Raw genomic sequence first — 19,156 nt, 5'->3', positions numbered from 1 at the left:
TATGAAAGGGCTCATATTGTGCTCATTTTCAGGTTCATAATTGTATTTAGAAGTTGTACCAGAAAAGGTTTGTGGTTTAATTTTCAAAAAATACCATATTTTTGCTGCAGCTCCTCTGTTCACCCTGTGTATTGTTTGTTCTAAAAGGTCAAAGTAAATTTCCTCCTAGCACAGCATTAGGATTTTTTACGACACTAGAGTCCATGGACCACATGCCTGCTTTTGTCTGTGTGCTTGTTTATTCACACATAGGGTCAGTATGATTTAAATGGGACATTTGTGCTTAACCTTTGAATAAATGTTACGTGTGTGTCTGTGTGTGTCCAGGCCCGTGATGACATTCTGAATGGATCGCATCCCGTCTCCTTTGATAAGGCCTGCGAGTTTGCTGGCTATCAGTGTCAGATTCAATTCGGTGACCACAACGAGTCCAAACACAAGCCTGGATTCTTAGAGTGAGTTAAGTTCAGACACGTTATTATTCCCAGTGGGCAACTCATTTGCAGCTTCCCAGTCCATACGGTCAGTTCCAAGGAACACTCCCCAAACAATAGTTAAAGGTGCCGTAGGAAACGTGTTAAAAAGATATGGGGACAGGTTAAAAAACCTAAAAGAAATACATAAGAGACAATAAATAAAGGCAATAAACAGTCAATATAAACAACAACACATCTATGTCTCTGTGATAGCCATCATTTAGGATGAGCAATGTTTGTGTTGAGCAGCCTTATAGCAGAAGGAATAAAAGACTTAGAATAGCTGATTTTATATTCCCATATTCCCATTTTTTTCTTTCTGTTGCATCCATTATTAGTGGACATTTCTGTTTTGAGTAGGCTTATGAAATGGTCCTTAGTTCTTTTCTCTTTCCTCCTCAGTTTAAAGGAGTTCCTTCCCAAAGAGTACATCAAGAACAAAGGAGAGAAAAGGATCTTCCAGGTAAGTCTGTGCTCTGTGTGGAGCTACAGGAGCCTGTCGGTGCTAATTTCACTGCCTGGTTCGATGGACAAGACTCCTTGCATGGCATCACCAGATTAATTCACAAATGTGTGTTAGTCTGGACAGGGGGGAGGTTTTGGGGGGGGGGGACAAATGAAATATGAGGTTGCAGACTATATATAAAGTAGATGTCATAATGTTTTGTTTTATCGCTCCAAAATACACTCTGATTTCTGACGCTACAACAAAGCTTCCAATATTGAAACTGAAGCTCACAGTATCAACTTTCAATACATCCGCAGTGAGCAAAGAGGAAGCTTTCTTAGATTTGGGGGTGGTATTGCAAGGCTCTATCTTAAAGCTTTTACACACCGGGGTGAAAGCGTGACGAATAAACGACACAAGAATGCATCTATCTATCAAACCTCATACCGGCAGCAATACGAATTTTAAAAAAGTTTCAGATATTCACGCCAGCTCATCGGCCATGTCATGGGACGGTATAAGGTCCGCGTCTGGGGAGAAGGAGAGAGAGAGAGAGACTAAAGAAAAAAATATTTGTTTGGTACAGATCCTTGCAAAAATCACGCTATAATATTTTTTTCTCTATTTTTCAATGAAAAATTATTATGATACAAAAATGGTTACACACTGTAGCGTATGTCTAGGGCTTTTATTGTGAAAGGTAAGAACGGACAGAGTGTCTCTGGTAAATGCCGCCTTTGTCAAGGTTAAGAGGAGTAATAAAGTTTGCCGTCTATACAGCCTTCTGTTGCTGTGTTATGATCCACTTTAAGTACACAACGCAATTGTTTGATGTCTTTATTTAGTGCAGAATTTCCGAAAAATCACCCTCGTTCCGGAAAAAAATAACTAGCTTTGTTGCCAGTCAGAGCTGGTTAGTGTGGCTCGGGTGAGAAAAGTTTGGGTGTCCCCCTGCTGGAGCTGCTGCCCCCTCGACCTGACCCCGGATAGGCAGATGACGATGGATGGATGGATATTGCAGCGTAATATTCACGTTCTCGTAAAAATATTCACGTTCTCTGTAAAAGTATTCATGACAGAAACGGTGTTTTGGAAAAATATATTAAATTATTCACACAAATGAATCGCAACAAAATAATGTCTCCAGTGTGTAAAGGCCTTTAAACTCACGATTAGTAAAAAAATATAACACTCTTATTGAAAAACAGGATATACTGTTCTATAGAGGACAACACAAAAATGAGGTAGCATCACTAATGACCATAAATAATGTGATGCCGCAAATTGTTTCTCTGTCTCTACAGGCACACAAAAACTGTCAGAACATGACGGAGATCGAGGCCAAAGTCAGCTATGTGAAGCTGGCGAGGTCTCTGAAAACCTACGGAGTGTCATTCTTTCTGGTCAAGGTGAGAACAAGGCTACCACTCAACACCTCTGTGTGATGGATTGCAGGACAGCGGCTTGATATTTGACATTTGAAGGGCTACTGAGAAATTTTAAGTGGTGACCACATAGTTCAGCTCAGTAATAGAAGCAATTTGAAGAAAACGTAGATGTCCTTTCGGTCTTTAGCCACTTCAGGTGGTAAATCAGCGTGATGTTACCTCATAGGTAAACAGATTGCATTTATATAGTGCCTTACAATCTGCCTCTCATACACCAAGTCACAGTCCAGGCACTGGCCTAGCCCCTTTGTGAGCAGCATTGTTAATTAGTGGACGACCCTTTCTACCTCCCAACTATTTGATACATTGTAGAGCTGTTGTGAGTACAAATTCTCTGATGTCAGCTTGTTTTTGAGCTTTGAGTTGTGGACAAAACGAGACATTTACGTCATCTTGGGCTTTTTGGGAAACACTGATCCACATTTTCCCCGTTTTCCAACAGTGTCTTAGCCTGAGAAAACCCTGACAAACTTCCGGCAAATTTGAGATTTGCTCTGCAAGTCCGTCTGGCCAAGAGCCCATTCAAGCCCATTTCTAATTTTTCCAAATTGTGGCACCAATCGCAACCATTGAGGCGGGCTTTACACCAATCACAACCGTTGAGGCGAGCTTTACACCAATCACAACCGTTGAGGCGAGCTTTACACCAATCACAACCATTGAGGTGGGCTTTACACCAATCACAACCATTGAGGTGGGCTTTACACCAATCACAACCATTGAGGTGGGCTTTACACCAATCACAACCATTGAGGTGGGCTTTACACCAATCACAACCATTGAGGCGGGCTTTACACCAATCCCAACCGTTGAGGCGGGCTGCAAGCAGCATTTGAGCGGCGTCATTGGTGACACCACTTTGGAAATCAGCTGCGAATGAAGCTTGCGCAGACCCACTCTCAGTTACAACATGCGAAGGGTCTGGTGTCAACCAGGCTAACATTGTCTCTGACACGTGGTAGTTTTCCTATTCTAAAACAAATGCAAAACTAATCAATGATTCAGGGATTTATTATTGTCCTTATTAGGGTTGGGTACCGAAACCCGGTGCTAAAATGGCCTAAACGACCGGTATCTACCGGACTGAAACGCAACCTGGAATTCGATGCCACTGAAATGCCTGTGCTGCTCTCGGACGCTCGGAAACAGACGTTAGAGGCAACAGATGCCACGCTGCATGTTAACACTACACTTGGCAGCAGGACGTTAGCCTACCGTTAGCTAGTAGCTGGATTAAACACGGTTAAAATGCTGACAGCTAAACGGTATAAAGTGTGACTGTGTTTCACTGTAGAGGATTCCAACAGCGGGACGTCCAACAGTCTGCAGCTGCTGTCGGAAAAACAACACAGACGGTGCGTTCACTGAAACTGGTAGCCTAAGCCTCGTGGTGCATTCAAAGTTATTTACCCTTTTTAGTTTCCTTTTCCCATCTGGTGGTTGTTTTTGTAGTTTAACAGCAATTTACTGGTGAAATAAGTTATTGTTGTAAGTTGTTATTATTACATTATTAATAAATCATTTCATTTTGACCATATGGCCTTAGCAATAAACAAGCCGTTCTTTGATGTCGTTTAGTGCTCCTCTTCTTCTTCTTCTTTTTTTGGTTTAGGCAGTGGCACAGTTTTTAAAAGAATCTCATTAGCACCGATATCGGAAAAACCAAAACGACAACCAAACCTAGTCATTACACAGTACAGTTTTACACTATGGAAAAGATATTCAAAATATTTAAATAAGGATTGAAGACCAACAATATTTATAAAAGTATAAATACAATGTGAGTTATATTACTGCAATACAGTGTTTTGTATTATCGTTTTAATTAGGGGTGTTGAAATGCATCGCGATACGGACGTGGGTGATTCTGCATCGATGCAGTGACAGACCATAATCGATTATTGCCTGCTGATGTTGCTATTTTAGTTTTTTGCCTTTTGTCTGTTTTCTCTGCTGTGTTCAGACTCGGATACATTCAGGAAGTGTCTTTTTTAAGAGCAGCTACAATAAAAAGGAGAGTTCATATATATCTGCTTGAATTTGTTGATGAAAACCATGTATATAACAAGATTAAGGGAGGTGATGCGTCGTGATACAACGGGATATCAGAACGATTTGAACCATTGACAGGATCATTGTAATCCAATTGTAAAACCAGATTCACACCCCTAGTGTTTATAGAAAACTTTGGTTTCAGCGGGAATGAGGTTAGTGCAAAAAGTGGTGGTATGGTAATGTGCAAAATCAACATAACAGAAAGTAGTGTCATTTAGAAATGGTGGAGGAGGAAAGAAGCTGCTGTGGTGGTATGACAGCCGATACTTCTGTAAATACATTTAGGAATAAATAACTATTCTTTAAAAAAAAAACTGTTTTGTGCAGCCACGATTTAGTTATTTAAAAGACTTGTAATAGGACAGTCACAGTATCAAACAGCTGTGCAATAGAGCTCAACAGTGTGGTTCTGGAAGTACAAATCCCATTGATTTTCTCCATAAGGATTTTGTTTATTTATTGATTTATTATTTCTAAACCATCTGAGGTAGACTGACCACGAGCTCCGAGGTTGTGTAACGAAAGTTTCTGTTCCTGTTGAAGCTAGAGGTTTGTATTAAGGGGAAAAACACTTCCGGAACCAGAGCCGTTAAAAAGTGGGTCACTGTTGAGCTCCATTACATATAGTGCTAGCCTTGTATACTGTACTAGTGGGAGTTTCCAATCTAACATATTGCCAAAGTGCTTACATTTTTCTAACATTAGCTCTGATTAAACCATCTCTGGTTACACTCTCTGCCATTAGACCAAACCGGACATCAATTCTTCGTTAGCGCTTCATAAAACAGTAGTTGCCAGTGGCCGCACAGTGTAACTTGCTGTGTAGGCTACTGTTTAAGAGCAGCGAAGAAGAATTGATTTCCGGATTGGTCTGCCAGCTGAGAGTTTCGGGAAATGCTTGTTTTATCCAGGTAAAACTATTTTAAAGTTAATTTCTTCAGTGCTAAATTATGTCGGATCGGTGCGAAGGCTCGCCGAAACCAGCATTTTAGGCCGTATCAGAGGCATTTCTGATATCAGTATCAGAACAACTCTAATGGGGTCCACTGATGTTCTGGCAGTTTTCACCTGCTTCAAAACCCTCCAGTCCAGTTTTTAATCTTTCCAGTCAGGAGGATTTCTATACCTCCTTCAGTCCTTAAAAAATACAGCCGGTTCTGAGATTCCTTTACCAGGGTGGAGATGTGTGATGACCATGACATCATCTGTGATGATGATTCCCAGAAATCTGAAGCTTGGCTCCACTGATGTAGACAGGGGTGTGTGTCTTCGCCTACTTTTTAAAAAAAATAAATAGGGAATTGTACACAAGTTTCAGTTCATGATTTGACGGTTTGCAGGGTGTGGTTGTGTATTGTAGACATGCAGCAAAATGTTTTGTGTTAGAAACTTAAATGTAGTAACATTGCCGGTTTATTTCCAGTCAGCACATTCTAACGTTCCCCTTACACTTCCTGCAGGAGAAAATGAAGGGCAAGAACAAACTGGTGCCCCGTCTGTTGGGTATCACCAAGGAGTGTGTGATGAGGGTGGACGAGAAGACCAAGGAAGTGATCCAGGAGTGGAACCTGACCAACATCAAACGCTGGGCCGCCTCACCCAAGAGCTTCACCCTGGTACGGTCTCCATGTCATTGAGCCTGAGCTGCCCCGAGGGAAGCTTCAGTCAAAAAAAGGATTATATTCGGGTTAAGGCAATACCCTGATTTCTCAAACACCACATTAACACCTTACCCCGGTTAAAGTCGGAGTTCTCATAACTAGGGCCGGGTACCTAATTCGATACTTTTTAGGCACCGACCGAATTGCCTCTAAAGTATCAAGTATCGAAAAATGCTTCAGTACCCAATATCAATACCTAAGGAGTCAATCTCATCAGAGTCAGTGAGCCAATCAGCACGCAGCATGCTTCTACCAAGATCTAATAATGTCTGTGATTGGCTGTCTAATGTTACACGTCGTAGAGCCTGCGGTCCGTCTGTTTTACTCCCCGCCGAGGCAGCAGCGGACAATTTAGTGGCCGGTCAGTAGAATTTTGACAAAGGTCAACCAGAAGAAAAAAATAGTTGTGCATTGAAAGAGAACCATCTACTGTACCGGAGGTAGAGTTACTCCTGTTATTCTTCCCATTCCTCCCCGCTCATGTATACGGAACTGGCAGAACCTGGTTATTCACTTGGAACTGGCAGAACCCGGTTATTCACTTAACCAGACCATACCCCGGTTACTGCTGTGCATGTAAACACACTGACTGTAGCGCAGCTGTATCAGAACTCTGTTTACTTTCCAACCCTTACCTGTGCTAACAAAGTTTGTTCAGTGTGACAAAATTATATGATTGATTTGAGCTGCTGAAATGAGTTTCCCCTGCAGCGGGTCTGGACGTCCCAGTACAGCACTCTTTAGCCGTGTTGAGGCATGATTCGCTGAGATTGCATGTGATCCCTGTCGTAACTTTAACCAAATGGCTCGACATGTGCGGTCCTGTAGGTGCTTAGAGAGCAAATTCCTCTTTTAAAATCCTTGGTGTGCTCATTTATGTACAAATGGTGTTGTTGGAATCATAGTGCTGCATTCCTCGACAAACTAAACTGAGACTGGGTCATTGAGACATTCTGGCACAGCCCTAAATGGTTTCAAAAACAATGTGCTAGTTGGTGTGATCCTTGAATTCCTTTGCCTGGAGAATAACATGTTAGAAATCTTGGTTTAATTAAGAACTTAGACCTAAATGTTAACAGCTGAAACTATTCTATAGGGTAACTTTGTTTTTTTTCAACCCTATTTCCTATGTTTTTGTGTCTAAGTGACTGATGGAAACAACAGCTTGTGTAGGCCTACCAGTGATTTCTGAACATATTGAGCACACTTTTAAAAATACTGTGATATAACGAAAACCGTGATCATTTTGATCACTATAACAGTGAGGTTAAATTTTCATACCGATACATCCCTACCCACCAGACTCCATGTAAATAAACAGTCATTTTAGCGTCGTAAAATACACTTCATTCAAAGTCGACCGAAACAAAAGAAAACTATGAGAAGCCGTTTTGGGTCGTCTTCCCACTTTTCCAAAACCGATTTTACATGTGAAAATATGTTGGCTTTATAGACCCTAAAAGTTTTTTAATGGAGTCTGGTGGGTTCGGCACTAGCAACCTCAGAGCTGTTTCTGGTTAAGGCTGGTTCACACGGGACGATTTTAAAATTGTCGGACGATTTTCCAATCCTGAGAGACCCCACACACAGCGATAAAAAAATCACGGGTCTAACAGTTTTGGTCGTACAGTGTGTGGTGCGCAGCACACGGCAAAATCAACACATCACACACAAACCGATTTGACTCCCGAGCATTCCCAGGTCAGACGGGAAATCTCGCAAAATCCCTCGAGATCAAACGTGACTTCAGAGTAAACAATCATTGCGGACGAAGAGGATGCATTGGCGATAGTTTGTAGTGTGTTTTTAACCGAAAAGAAACGTTATCAAAAGAAAAGGCGATGGTCAAAGAAGACAACGCGAGCATGGACTATACTCAGCTACATCATGATATGGAGGTGATTTTGTTTTTTTCTCATAGAAATGTCGTTAGGTATTACACAGATTAATAAACGTTCATATATTCGTTTCCATGTACTTGTGGATGTAGTTATGCCCATCGACTTTATTTTACACAGGCTGCGTGCTGGTTTGTCCCCGGGGGACACCACACACAAGGAGAAATCGGGCCAAAAAAAATCCAATATGTTGGATATCCCCGATTTGAGATCGGAGCGGTCCCGACGTCCTTCCGAGCAGACGAGAGCAGTCTTAACACACCACACACGGCAGGAATATCTGATCAGATTATTTTAGGATAATCGGAGCATCCTTAAGATTGTCGGGAGGGGTGAATTGGGGCTAAAATCGGCCTAATTATCTGGTAAGGATGCCCCCTGGGCGCCTCCCTAGGGAGGTGTTCCAGGCACGTCCAGCTGGGAGGAGGCCTCGGGGAAGACCCAGGACTAGGTGGAGGGATTATATCTCCAACCTGGCCTGGGAACGCCTCGGGATCCCCCAGTCGGAGCTGGTTAATGTTGCTCGGGAAAGGGAAGTTTGGGGTCCCCTGCTGGAGCTGCTCCCCCCGCGACCCGACACCGGATAAGCGGATGAAGATGGATGGATGGATGGATAATAATAATAATAATAATAATAATAATAGCAAAAATAGCATAGGACACTAGAGTCCAGGTTGAAAAAATAAAAGAAGAATATCCCTTTAAAAACGATTTCAAATGTCTCAAGGACTAAATGATTTGATGTAGATGTAGACAACCTTGTCCATGTTGTAACCTGTCTCCCAACCAGGCTCCTGTAAACCCATTTCATTTTAAGCGAGAGAAAGATGCAACTAAAGGTCACTAGCTGGAGTCAAACCAGGGATATTTTGGGGGGTAATAGTGCATTCCATTTCTCTCGGAACTTGGAAGCCAAAGCTGGGAATAAAGTCACACCCAAGTTGAATGCGTTCCATTTACAAGTCAGATTTTCATTGTGAGGTTAGCTCTAGCCAGGTTAGCAATACCAGTTGATAACAACGCATTACTGTATCGTTTTTTGTGCATACAAACGACATGTCCGCTGATAGAATCAAAAGACACACAACAGATAGAAGATGGACAGCACTGTCCATCTTCTATCTGTTGTGTGTACAACTGATTTAGTGTGACACAAATAATAATAAAAAATGCTAATAACTGTATGTTACTACAGCTTTCACTGCAGTTGATGCACGGAGTTGCCATGTTGGATTTTGAGCTCTGGGTACTCGGAGGTCGTCGTGGGCCGAGATCGGAAATCCGAGGTCAGGGGGAGCGTGTTTCCGACTTCCGAGTAAAAACGGAACGCACTATAATCCGGAGTTGTTCTTTTTCTGCTCTCAGGACTTTGGAGACTACCAGGATGGGTACTACTCTGTGCAGACCACGGAGGGAGAACAGATAGCTCAGCTTATTGCCGGCTACATCGACATTATCCTCAAAAAGGTAAGAGTCAGCAGGATTATGGGACAAACATTATATATTACAATAGTAAAATAGTTTTAGGTATACTAACTTTGGACACACCTCTCCGCTTTCTGTTCTTTAGCCCACCCATCATATTTCCCTTTAAAGGGGTGATAGAATGATTATATAGGGTATTTCACACTGTTCCTTATGGTCTCCTAATGGGGTATGTAACATTGGTTGGGCTGAAAATGGCCTGGTTGATATTTTATTGGCCCTTATGCATCCCTGTGTTTTGGCCCTATTTGTAACAAGAGCTTTTCTTCCAAATATGGTATGGTCATGAATATTTAGATGAGCTGCGCGCTGATTGGTTGAGCGACTTGCCATACGCATTATTATTAGAGAGCGCTGATTGGTTGAGCGAATCCCCAATACACATACATTAGAGAACCGACAGAATCTCATATTCCAGACACTGCAATGTTTCATTACCAAATTCACTTCTGAGACTTTTTTAGCGTAGAAATCAACTATATAAAGCTGAAATATGGGCCGTTTTACAAAATTTGATGGCTAATTGCAAATTTGGTAAGACGGTTCGGACTTTAGGAGCTCCACACAGTCTGACGAAAGCGGCAGCCTGCTGGGCTCCATACCCAGCGTAAAGTCACCCTTTGTGGATACTGCACTTACGGGGCTCCGCGGCCGCGCCGGCATAACTATAATATATTTACGGTTTGAATTTCCGTCACGCCACTTTGATTTTAAGGCATTTTTATGAACGCGAGGTCTTTGTAGGACCAGCAGCTGCTTGCTATATGTCCCATTCATTACAATGGGGAAATACCGCAGCTAGCTAGCTACACTGTCGCCATAACTAAATTATATTTACAGTTTGAATTTCGTCACGCCACTTATATAACATCATTCCCCAATGTCTTATAAAGCTAACCGTTGTGTCCGATTTGATTTTAAGGCATTTTTATGAACGCAAGGCGCATAGGCGGAGTTTGACATTCGAGCCAGGGGGGGCAAAAAAAAAAACTCAATTGTAGCAACTGAGACCTGGGGAACACAGCACGATCACATATGGACAAAACAAACATGCTAAATAAACATATGTTTATTTTTTTAAGCAGATTTGAATTTACATTGTAACAATTTAAAACCTCGAGCTCAATTTAGTTAAAAAAAGAAGTCCATAACACATATAATTCTTGAGCGACAGATGCAAAAAATCCACAACAATGTCTGTCCCCACAGGGCAGGCACAGACACAGCCGCTCTGCTGCTGCGCAGGCTGCACGCTTCTCTGTTCACAACGCTGTCTGTTCTGCTTAACGTGAAAAAGCTTAACGTGGTTTAATGTACCTCAACAACGATCACCAAATTTATCATGGCCATATCTTGAAATGAACACTTATGCCTGTCAAAAGAACTTGACAGGCTATGGCGAGGAAAAAGCTTGTACCTAAACAATGATTACCAAATTTCGTCATATTGCTCCTCATAACCACTGAAAACTGTCAAAAATCTAACCAGAAACGTGGTGATGATTGATCGTTGTTTAAGTATATTAAACCACGTTAAGCTTTTTCATGTTAGGACTTATAAAGCCAATGAGAACCGTTGGGAGTCAACCAACAGCTGGTCCGCTGCCCTGCTGGAAATGTGAAGCAGAAACGCTAAATGTCAGATAACGTCCATAATAATTGGACTTTGGGTTCTATTTTTTGACAGTTTTCTGTGGTTATGAGGAGCAATATTAGAGAGAAATTTGGTAATCATTGGTCATTGTTTACGTACATTAAACCTGACCTCGCGCGAAAGAGAAAAAACGTATTGCGTCATTGTACCCAGCACTTCTGGAAATGTACCTCGGAATGCTTCTCTGTCCCTAGCACATTTCAAACCAAACTGACGCCCGTGGGCACGGGCTGTGTTGGAGCACAATAGACAGACGGTGGCAGAATGCCCCGACACTTAAATTCAACTAACATGTAGGCTAACAGTGAACAATCAGTGTTGGACCTCCAGTCTGTTGAGATGCCTCTCCAAACGCAGAAACCAAGCGCAATCGCACCATAAAACGTTAAAGGGGTGATAGAATGCAAAACCGATTTTACCCTGTCATAGTTGAATAACGACAGTTCGGTGGGTAAATAGGACATACATAGAAGCTCAAAGTCCCACTGACACCCCTTTACTATGAAAATTTCATATTTTGAAACTGCCGCTGAAAACGGGCGAATCCCAACAAAGCTGGAAGTTGACGTCAACCTCCCAAAACCGGAACCTTTGTCAGCCCATGGGTGTATTAAGAGAACGGTCACGCCCCAACATTTACATAGGCTACACAACTGACCTGAGATCAGGTAGTCTTCTGAATCTAGGTCGCGCATATCTCTGCTATTCCATTACAAAATTCACTTCTGAAACTTTTTTATGCGAGAAATCAACTATGTAAGGCTCAAATATGGGCCACTTTACGAAAATGGATGGCTAATTGCAAATTTTGTCCAACTGTGTGTCGGAATTCAGCTGCCGGTGCTGCCTCGCTGCCCGACCTGCCTTCCTTCACACACCCGGGCCTGCTCTGAGGTACTTGGAGCTTCACACGACTGGCAGCCCACAGCACTCCATACCCGCCGCAAAGTCACCGGTTTTTGGATAATGGACTACTAAACGCTGGTGCTCTGACAGAGCTCCAGGGCTTGCAACTCCCCTCTTCCTGCTAGCTAAATGCCGTGTGTGTGAGTGAGAGCACGGTCAGCGAGCTTGTTACGCCAGCAATCTGTTACCACAGGTTCCAGTTAATCTTTTAATGTGTAATTATAATGTGTTGAGTTATTTAAACAAACTATTGGGGAAATAAAGCGCGCTTGTCCGCGAAGTCTCATTGATAGAGCCTGCGGCTGGATGTAGCTCTATCAATGAGAGCTAGCTAGCCTCCTCTTAGAATTCCTCTGGAATTCACAAATATTCATTATCTTGAAATCGGACACCGTTGTTAGCTTTATAAAACCTTTAGGGAGATGTTGTATAAGTGGGTGGACGAATTCAAACTGTAAATATAATCGAATTAAGGCGAAAAGGAAGCTAACTATCCGTGATTTGTAGCTAGGATTGAAGGGACAGTCACAGCTAACGAAACACCTAGTCTTCACAAATATTCATTAACTTGAAATCGGACACCGTTGTTAGCTTTATAAGACATATAGTTAGATTTTGTGTAAGTGGCGTGACGAAATTCAAACTGTAAATATAATCGAATTAAGGCGAAAAGGAAGCTAGCTAACTATCCGTGGTTTGTAGCTACACATAGCTAAGATTGAAGGGACAGTCGCAGCTAACGAAACACCTAGTTTTCACAAATATTCATTAAATTGAAATCGGACACCGTTGTTAGGTTTATAAGACATATATTTAGATGTTGTGTAAGTGGCGTGACGAAATTCAAACTCTAAATATAATCGAATTAAGGCGAAAAGGAAGCTAACTATCCGTGGTTTGTAGCTACACATAGCTAGGATTGAAGGGACAGTCGCAGCTAACAAAACACTTTGTCTTCACAAATATTCATTAACTTGAAATCAGACACCGTTGTTAGCTTTATAAGACCTTTAGTTAGATTTTGTATAAGTGGCGTGACATGTGTGTAACATGTGGTAACAGATTGCTGGTGTAACAAGCTCGCTGACGGCACTCTCACACAACGGGCCATTTAGCTAGCAGGAAGAGGGGAGTTGAAGGCCCTGGAGCTCTGTCAGGGCAGCGGTGTTGGTAGTCCCTGCTGTGGGCTGCGAGCCGTGACCGAGCTCCAAGTACCTCATAGCAGGCCGGGGTCTGTGAAGGAAGGCAGGCCGGGCGAAGAGGCAGCACCGGCGGCTGAACTCCGACACACAGTCTTACCAAATTTGCAATTAGCCATCAATTTTCGTAAAACGGCCCATATTTGAGCTTTATATAGTTGATTTCTTGCTTAAAAAAGTATCAGAAGTGAATATAATAACGAAATAGCCCGATAAACAATGTATAACTTTGCAGTGTCTGAAATATGAGAGTCTCCCATGTGTTTCTATGTAGTTTGCTCAAACCAATCAGCGCGTAGCTCATTCTGAATATTCATCAGCATACCATATTTGGAAGAAAAGCTCTTGTTCCAAATAGAGCCATATTCACAGGGTAGTTAAGGGCCTAATAAAATATCATTCGGGCAATTTTCAGCCCAACCAATGTTACATACCCCATTAGGAGACCTTAAGGAACAGTGTAAAATACCCTATATAATCATTCTATCACCCCTTTAAGACACGTTAAGAAAAAAGATCCGTATTTTGCCGTAATCCAATGACATGAAAACAAGTCATCCACAGCGATCAGTAGATCCACAAACAGAGTCCCGGTGTATCCAGCAAGACCTATACGCGCGTCACATTCACCAGCCAGCTCCAAACAGGTGAACGAGGTGAACTTCGCCGTTTAAACAAAGTGGAATAAAACGTATCAAAGTCCAAATCAGCATTTTCGCTTTTATTTATTTATTTTTATTTTATTTTTATTAAAATGTTTGTGTAATGGCAGCCATAACATTAATGCGCAGATGCTGAGGAGGAGAAGACTGAAGAGAAGAGAGACAAATTTGCGGTGTTATGGCTGCAAATTCACTACAGAGGTCTGTGTGACCGGACGGCCAATTTGCACGTCAGGACCGCTACGGGGCTTCGCCCTCGCACACGCTCCACCTCCCCGGCGGTGCGGCGACTCGGGCCGGTGGTGCGCCCGACCCCGAGGGACCGGGATCCCACGTCAGGCGGCGCATGCCGGCTTTCACTTTCATTGCACCACGGGCGAACCCCGACTTGCGAGCGTTAAACTCCTTGGTCCGTGTTTACAGACGGGTGGGGGTTGCCGACATCACCTTTTACGTGAGTCGATCCCCGCCCTGGCGATGTGACGCCGCGGTTGGGGAACACTGAGGACAGTCCTCCCCGGTTAACAGCCGCCACTGGAAGGTCGGGCCCCGCCTCCGGGAGAGTGGCCCGCCGCGAGGGTTTTTGAGGTAAAAGTCACATCAAATCCGCCTTGGCTGTTCACACTGCGGTCGCATTGAAAAAAATCAGATCTGGGTCGGATTCAGGACTACATGTGGAAGTGGCCTGAATCTGATCTGAAAAAATCAGATCTGGGCTAGATTTGAGTGTTCACACTACTTCTGAAGAAGCCTGACCTGGTCACTTGACCCCAAAAAAATCGGATTTGGGCCACTTTGGCCTGCAGTCTGAACGTAGCCAATGAGACTCGCGGACAAGAGGCTTTATTTCCCCGATTGTTTGTTTAAATAACTCAACACACATACCCATTATAAGATTAACTGGAACCTGCGGGCTGCGGTAAAAGATTGCGGGCGTAACAAGCTCGCTGACACTGCGGTCAGGGCGGCGATGTAGCAACCCAGGCAGCACCAACACCGGCACTAAGCTCCGACACACAGTCGGAGAAAATTTGCAATTAGCCATCCTTTTTCGTAAGCGGCCCATATTTGAGCTTTATATGGTTGATTTCTCGCATAAAAAAGTTTCAGAAGTGAATTTTGTAATGGAATAGCAGAGATCTGCGTGACCTAGCTAGATTCAGAAGACTACCTGATCTCAGGTCAGTTGTGTAGCCTATGTAAATGTTGGGGCGTGACTGTTCTCTTAAGGTTCCGGATTTTGAGACGCTTGCGTAAGCAACTCAGCTTTGTTGGGATTCGCCCGTTTTCAGAGGCAGTTTCAAAATATGAGATTTTCATAGTAAAGGGGTGTCAGTGGGTCTTTGAGCTTCTATTGGTGCGTTCTTTTTGTCTTGTAATCGCAACTAGTAGCTCGAGTGTGACGTCACATCCATGTCGGAAAACGAGTTACCGTGGGTTGTTGCGTTCTTTTTGTCACACAATACTACGAGTTGGAGAAAAGATGGATTTTTGTAACATTTTTAGTAACATTTAGGATTGTATTCACGCAGTTATTGACATATTACACAACTATATTTCACAGTTTGATGCATGAAAATTACGTTTTGATTAACGTTAACGTTAGGCTACTGCTCTGCTTTCTGCTCAAGGCTCGGCTTAAAGCCGTTGTTGTCATATAGCAACCGAGCGTCTCAGCTACACAAGCTACAAAATAACTAAATCAGGCGGTATTTAACTCCTAATAAGACTGTAACGACATGCCTATAGGTAGCAGTATACAGTGCTATGTGTACGACTTCTTCATTTGGTTACAACAAAGACAAAAGTGCTTAAAACTGTAGAAAACCACAATGTTTACTACGTGTGATGCACGACGTAGCCATCTTTGAAAGTGAACTCGGGGTCCTCTGAGTTCAGACGACTTGACGAGTTGTAAATACGACCTCGGGGGCGTTCTTTTTGCAACTTCTGGGTCGTAACTCCGGAAAACAACTCGTAAAACGACTTCGGTGGACAAAAAGAACGCACCATAAGTATGTCCTATTTACCCACCGAACTGTCGTTATTCAACTATGACAGGGTAAAATCGGTTTTGCATTCTATCACCCCTTAAGATATCCTTTGGGACGGATTCCTTACATGTTGTGCATGTAAAGTGCTAAACTTCTGTTCTCTTGTTTTTATATCTAGAATATACTGTATATTTAAAGCCATTGTCATATTCTGTCGTCTGATCCATCTTCGAAGTACAAAGGTTTAGGTTTCAAAGTGAAAGAATATCAATGATTATGTAGTTGTAGCCCTCTTGGTGTCATACCTTACCTATAACCACCATCAAACTTCTAGATAGGGGAGGTAATATAGAGTCTTTGGATACAACATAAAACCTATTGGATGTCCACTCCTGGAGCATTTGAGTCGAGCCACATGAATGACTAATTTCTTCTAAACGTGATTTTGTAAACTCCCAGATGATGTTGTGAATAAGGATCTTTATCTTTATTATTGTACTGCTCATTATGTTGTAGTAGGGCAGTGCCCATTTCACAACGTGCCTGTTGGGAAAGGGCTGATTGCCTGACCTGTGGTATCGCTGCTTGCAGCTTTCTCCAGAACCGCTCATCTTAAAAACTTCACACTCCCATTGCGCTTCTTGGGGTCCTATCAATACACCTGCCATGACGTAGTTGCGTCACAGATCCAAGCGGCTACTCACATTCCGAAACACCTGTGAAATACACTCTAGTTCACGTGAAAAAAACACCAAGAGCAGGCCATTAGGCCACAGCTATAGGTTTCTGATTTCTTACTTACTGTCTTTTAACAGAAAAAGAGCAAAGACCACTTTGGCATGGAGGGAGATGAAGAGTCAACCATGCTGGAGGACTCTGTGTCACCCAAAAAGTAAGTGTGTGTGTGTGTGCGCGTGTCTGTGTGTGTCTGACTGCATACTATGATTGTTAATCATTTACAGATACTGTACGTTTGGCTACAAATAAATATTAGTTGTTTAAATAGCTGAAGACATATTCACCAACAGTCTAAACTATGTCTCCCACTGTCTGGTTGTTATTATCCAGAGAGTACGGCTGGGTTCTCAAAGGAATCCAATACCGTGACTACGATACCGGTTACTAAACAATACTTTTTTCTATACCAATTTTATTAAACAAAAATACAAATGTTTTTTCTCAGCTCTGACTACATGAGCCGTCTCTGTGTAACGTAGAGTTTTTCCTGTGTGTCTCTACGATGTGTAACGTTAGACAGCCAATCACAGACATGATTAGCTCTTGGTAGAAGCATGCTGCGTGCTGATTGGCTCACTCACGCTGGTGAGATTGACTCCTTAGATATTGAAATTGGGTATTGAATGCCGAGGCAATTTGTGATACTCTATACTTTAGAGGCAGTTCGGTTGGTGCCTAAACAGAGAGACAAGACGAGTTGGTCAAAAATTCTCTTTTCCTTTTCTTTCTCCCATCCCTCCAGGTCTACAGTGCTGCAGCAGCAGTTCAACAAGGTGGGCAAGGTGGAGACAGGCTCAGTGGCCCTGCCAGCCATCATGCGCTCGGGGGCTGGAGGTCCAGAGAGCTTCCAGATGGGATCCATGCCTCAGGCCAAGCAGCACATCACCAGTGGACAGATGCACCGAGGACACATGCCCCCACTGGTAAAACAAAGACAACTCTCATGGTTTTAACTGGCAGAGTCTGTGAGAAACTGAGCCGAAACGTCTGCGTCTGTTCTGTAGTAGTAAGAACCAGCAGTGGAAGAAGTATTCAGATCCTTTACTTCAGTAAAAGTACTAATACCACACTGTAAAAAATACTCTGTTACAGTAAAAGTCCTGCATTGAAAATGTAACTTCAGTAAAAGTGTGTAAGTATCATCAGGAAAATATAGTTAAAGTATTAAAAGTAAAGTAAAATCCTCCCATTGTAGAAAGAGTAAAGGATCCAACCAGCTGTGTGTTTAATGGTCTCATCATCTCAGCTGGACTTGTAGCCGTTATATTGTTTAGTAGTTTAATTCATAATAAAACATCATATTTAATAATGTGTAAAGTAACTAAAGCTGTAACAGATGAATGTAGTGGAGTACCTAAAGTAGCTAGTAACTAAAGCTGTAACAGATGAATATAGTGGAGTAACTAAAGTAACTAGTAACTAAAGCTGTAACAGATGAATATAGTGGAGTAACTAAAGTAACTAGTAACTAAAGCTGTAACAGATGAATGTAGTGGAGTAACTAAAGTAACTAGTAACTAAAGCTGTAACAGATGAATGTAGTGGAGTACCTAAAGTAGCTAGTAACTAAAGCTGGAACAGATGACTGTAGTGGAGTAACTAAAGTAACTAGTAACTAAAGCTGTAACAGATGAATGTAGTGGAGTAACTAAAGTAACTAGTAACTAAAGCTGTAACAGATGAATGTAGTGGAGTAATTAAAGTAACTAGTAACTAAAGCTGTAACAGATGAATGTAGTGGAGTAACTAAAGTAACTAGTAACTAAAGCTGTAACAGATGAATGTAGTGGAGTAAAAAGTACAATATTTCTCTCTGGAATATAGCGGAGTAGAAGTAGAAAGTGGCATGGAAAGAAAAGACTTACCTCAACATTTGGACTTAAGTACAGTACTGGAGTAAATGTACTTAGTTACATTCCACCGCTGGTAAGAACTTAGATATAACAAGTTTACAGATACATCATGAAACCTAACCTAAGAAACCCAACCTGCTTTAACTTTTCAATGTCTTTTTTTTTTTTTTTTTAATTTAAATTCTTTTTTTTAACAAAACTGAATCATTGTGGATACAATTTAGATTTTTATTTATTTTTTTGGAATGGTTGAAAAAGATTTAACTACAAACCGAATATTTACTTATTTTATCATTAGGGTTCACAGCCAAAAGTGGTGGAACTCCAAAGAAATATCACCCCAATCGGCCAGATGGTGGCGCTGTTATTAACGCCCCCAAAATGCAAACTTATAAAGGCCACACCCCTCACACCGTGCGTCTAATTGACTTGAAATTTTGCACACATACAGTATCCAGCTCAATGTGCTCTACAAAAAAGCCTCTTGGACAAGAAAGGCCAACATGATGATTTCTTTGCTAATTTGTGTAATCTCGAAACCAGTAATGCACTATCTACTTTTTGTATATAGACTTTAAAAACACCAAATTTGATCATCACAATTCTTTCAGAAATGAGCAAGATTGGGGCGACCCCTAGCTCACCCGGTAGAGTGTGCGCCCCATGTAGGCTGAGTCCTA

At 42.2% G+C, this 19,156-nt stretch overlaps 1 protein-coding gene across 1 annotated transcript in view; it reads left to right on the top strand.

The window, feature by feature from the left end:
• The window catches only part of tln1 (talin 1), a 124,204-nt gene that overhangs the window by 30,105 nt on the left and 74,943 nt on the right, over positions 1–19,156 (top strand). Inside the window, exons 8-14 of the mRNA XM_039780446.1 lie at positions 328–455; positions 879–939; positions 2,229–2,333; positions 5,888–6,043; positions 9,352–9,453; positions 16,701–16,777; positions 17,366–17,546. Coding sequence (XP_039636380.1) covers positions 328–455; positions 879–939; positions 2,229–2,333; positions 5,888–6,043; positions 9,352–9,453; positions 16,701–16,777; positions 17,366–17,546 — 810 coding nt within the window. The remainder of the gene's footprint in view (positions 1–327; positions 456–878; positions 940–2,228; positions 2,334–5,887; positions 6,044–9,351; positions 9,454–16,700; positions 16,778–17,365; positions 17,547–19,156) is intronic.

Source organism: Perca fluviatilis, chromosome 17 (genome assembly GCF_010015445.1).
Source record: "Perca fluviatilis chromosome 17, GENO_Pfluv_1.0, whole genome shotgun sequence".
In the NCBI taxonomy this organism is placed as follows: domain Eukaryota; kingdom Metazoa; phylum Chordata; class Actinopteri; order Perciformes; family Percidae; genus Perca; species Perca fluviatilis.
Note: the sequence above shows the minus strand (reverse complement) of the source record. Positions and strands in the feature narration are given on the sequence as shown.